We start from the raw sequence: 1,972 nt of genomic DNA, 5'->3' as shown, positions 1-1,972 counted from the left end.
CACACACACACACACAGATAGACATTAAATGTTACTATTTCTATTGTTCAATTGTACCAGCAGTTGCATTCGCATTTTAATGTGTTTTGGCTCTAGACGCAAAGTCACTTAGAAATAAATTTCTCACTCCGGATTTTCTCTTTGTGAGCGAAAAACACAATTTCATGCTTCTTATTCAGACGGCGGAGAGAAAGGCTTATGTTTTTGAAAAAAGCTGAGAGACTTCTCTTAGCGAGGGGCGTTCGAGGGTCAAAGACTAGGATAGAAAAGGCAATGCAGGACTGCCTGGATTTACAGCCTTGCTTTCATCCTCCTTTCCACCCCTCTCTATATTCTTCTCCTTCTTTCTCTTATTTATTTCCCACTGTCACTGTGTGAAAAGACTTAAAGCCAAGTTTTAGGGTGATATATGACAGAGTGCTGGTCCAGTATGCTAATTTTGGTGGTGACCCTGATGAGGGGCAGAAAACTAAACTGCAAATCTAACTGAGCTTGCAAAGTGTTTAAAGATACAGCATGGTCAGTACTATAGTATACATGAATACTGATCCAGCAGTCACAGAAATGAAACACTTTTTTGGGTACGACATGTACTACAAACAAGTATGTCCAACATATCCATCGGCTTTCTTTATTATCCTATTATTCAGGTAGCTGATTCGCAAAACTTTCTTGTGATGCACAACGTATACAATTTAATACTATGACTTAATTAAATGAGGAAGTTGATGAAGAGGTAATCTGTGTGTAATTTTGCCAATCAAATCTATTAAATACAATGTTTCCCTAGAAGAAAAAACAGTAAATAACAGTCAACCTAACACTTACACAAACACAATATAAAAAACTTCAATACATAGTCCATTGCTTACTTTCTGGTTCAGTCTCTGGTTTTCGTGACTGACTTTGGCCAGTTTTGCCACAGAGTCCTGACCAGCTGCCCTTATTTTCCTTCTAAAGTCCCCACGTCTTCAGCAGGCGTCTGGGTTGTTCTTTCTCCACTGGCAACAGGCGGATCAGGGAAGGGTCGAGCCTTCATTCACTTCTTCTCCCAAGACTTTCTGCGGAGGGCTGAGTCAATGATGGCCAAGACATTTTTGTTTTAAGGTCAATGTTTTAACAAAATATTATAACCAAGACTAACTCAAAATTCGTTTACATTTTTGAGTATTCCCAAGGGTCAAAAACCAGAGACAACTAATAAAAAATAGACGCACAAGAATAGACTTCATATTTAAAAATGTGTACCCATCATAGAATAAATGCATACAAAGCCCTAGGGTTCAACTTTGGCAGGTCTTAAAGCTTTTAAAGTGCCATTTTAACAAACACCCAAGCACAAAGTCTTTATCCAGATCCCTGGCTAGTTAAACCTCTTAACAGCTTTTATAATCCAAACACACAGATTATCCTCCAAGAGCCACTGAATATTAATTACAGGTCTTAATCAAGTGGAAAGAAAGCCCAGCGGAGGCTGGCAAATGCAAAAGAGTCACGGGGATGAGATCAGGGGCAAGAGCCAATGACCAAAACATGCTCTGTTGGCTGTTGTTCTGAAGCCTGGTCAATTTGGTCTATTTCAACTCAACACGTTGCCTCCTCAACACTCCTCTTTCTGTTTTTGTTTTTTTCCCCAACTTATTCTAGCTGCCAGTCAACAAACAGAAACATGTTCTTGTTCTCTGGTTTTCTTACCTTCAGTCAGTTCTGGTGTCTTGGATAGTTGCTCCAGTTCCCAGCCCAGGTGCAGGGACTCGTCCATGCTCTGTTTCTGGGCCATCTCAAGCACAAGGTTCTCCTCCAACAGCTCCTCCATGCGCTTACGGTCCATGTCCCGCTCCTGGAGATAACCGAGAGATAGATGGTGTGTTGAGATAAACAGATCCTGCATGACTGAACACTACTACCACTACTACTACTACCACTCACTTAATTCTTTTTATTAGAAGCTTCTACCACTACCATACGCACT

General features: G+C 40.6%; 1 protein-coding gene across 1 annotated transcript in view; it reads right to left on the bottom strand.

The window, feature by feature from the left end:
- Positions 1-1,972, bottom strand: part of LOC118329327 (girdin-like) — a gene marked incomplete in the record, with an annotated part of 71,689 nt that overhangs the window by 23,345 nt on the left and 46,372 nt on the right. Inside the window, 2 exon segments of the mRNA XM_035663451.1 lie at positions 873-1,069; positions 1,696-1,840. Coding sequence (XP_035519344.1) covers positions 873-1,069; positions 1,696-1,840 — 342 coding nt within the window.

This window comes from Morone saxatilis, unplaced genomic scaffold (genome assembly GCF_004916995.1).
Source record: "Morone saxatilis isolate NCDOM2014 unplaced genomic scaffold, NCSU_SB_2.0 Contig19, whole genome shotgun sequence".
NCBI lineage: Eukaryota > Metazoa > Chordata > Actinopteri > Moronidae > Morone > Morone saxatilis.
This window is presented reverse-complemented; position numbering and strand designations above follow the sequence as displayed.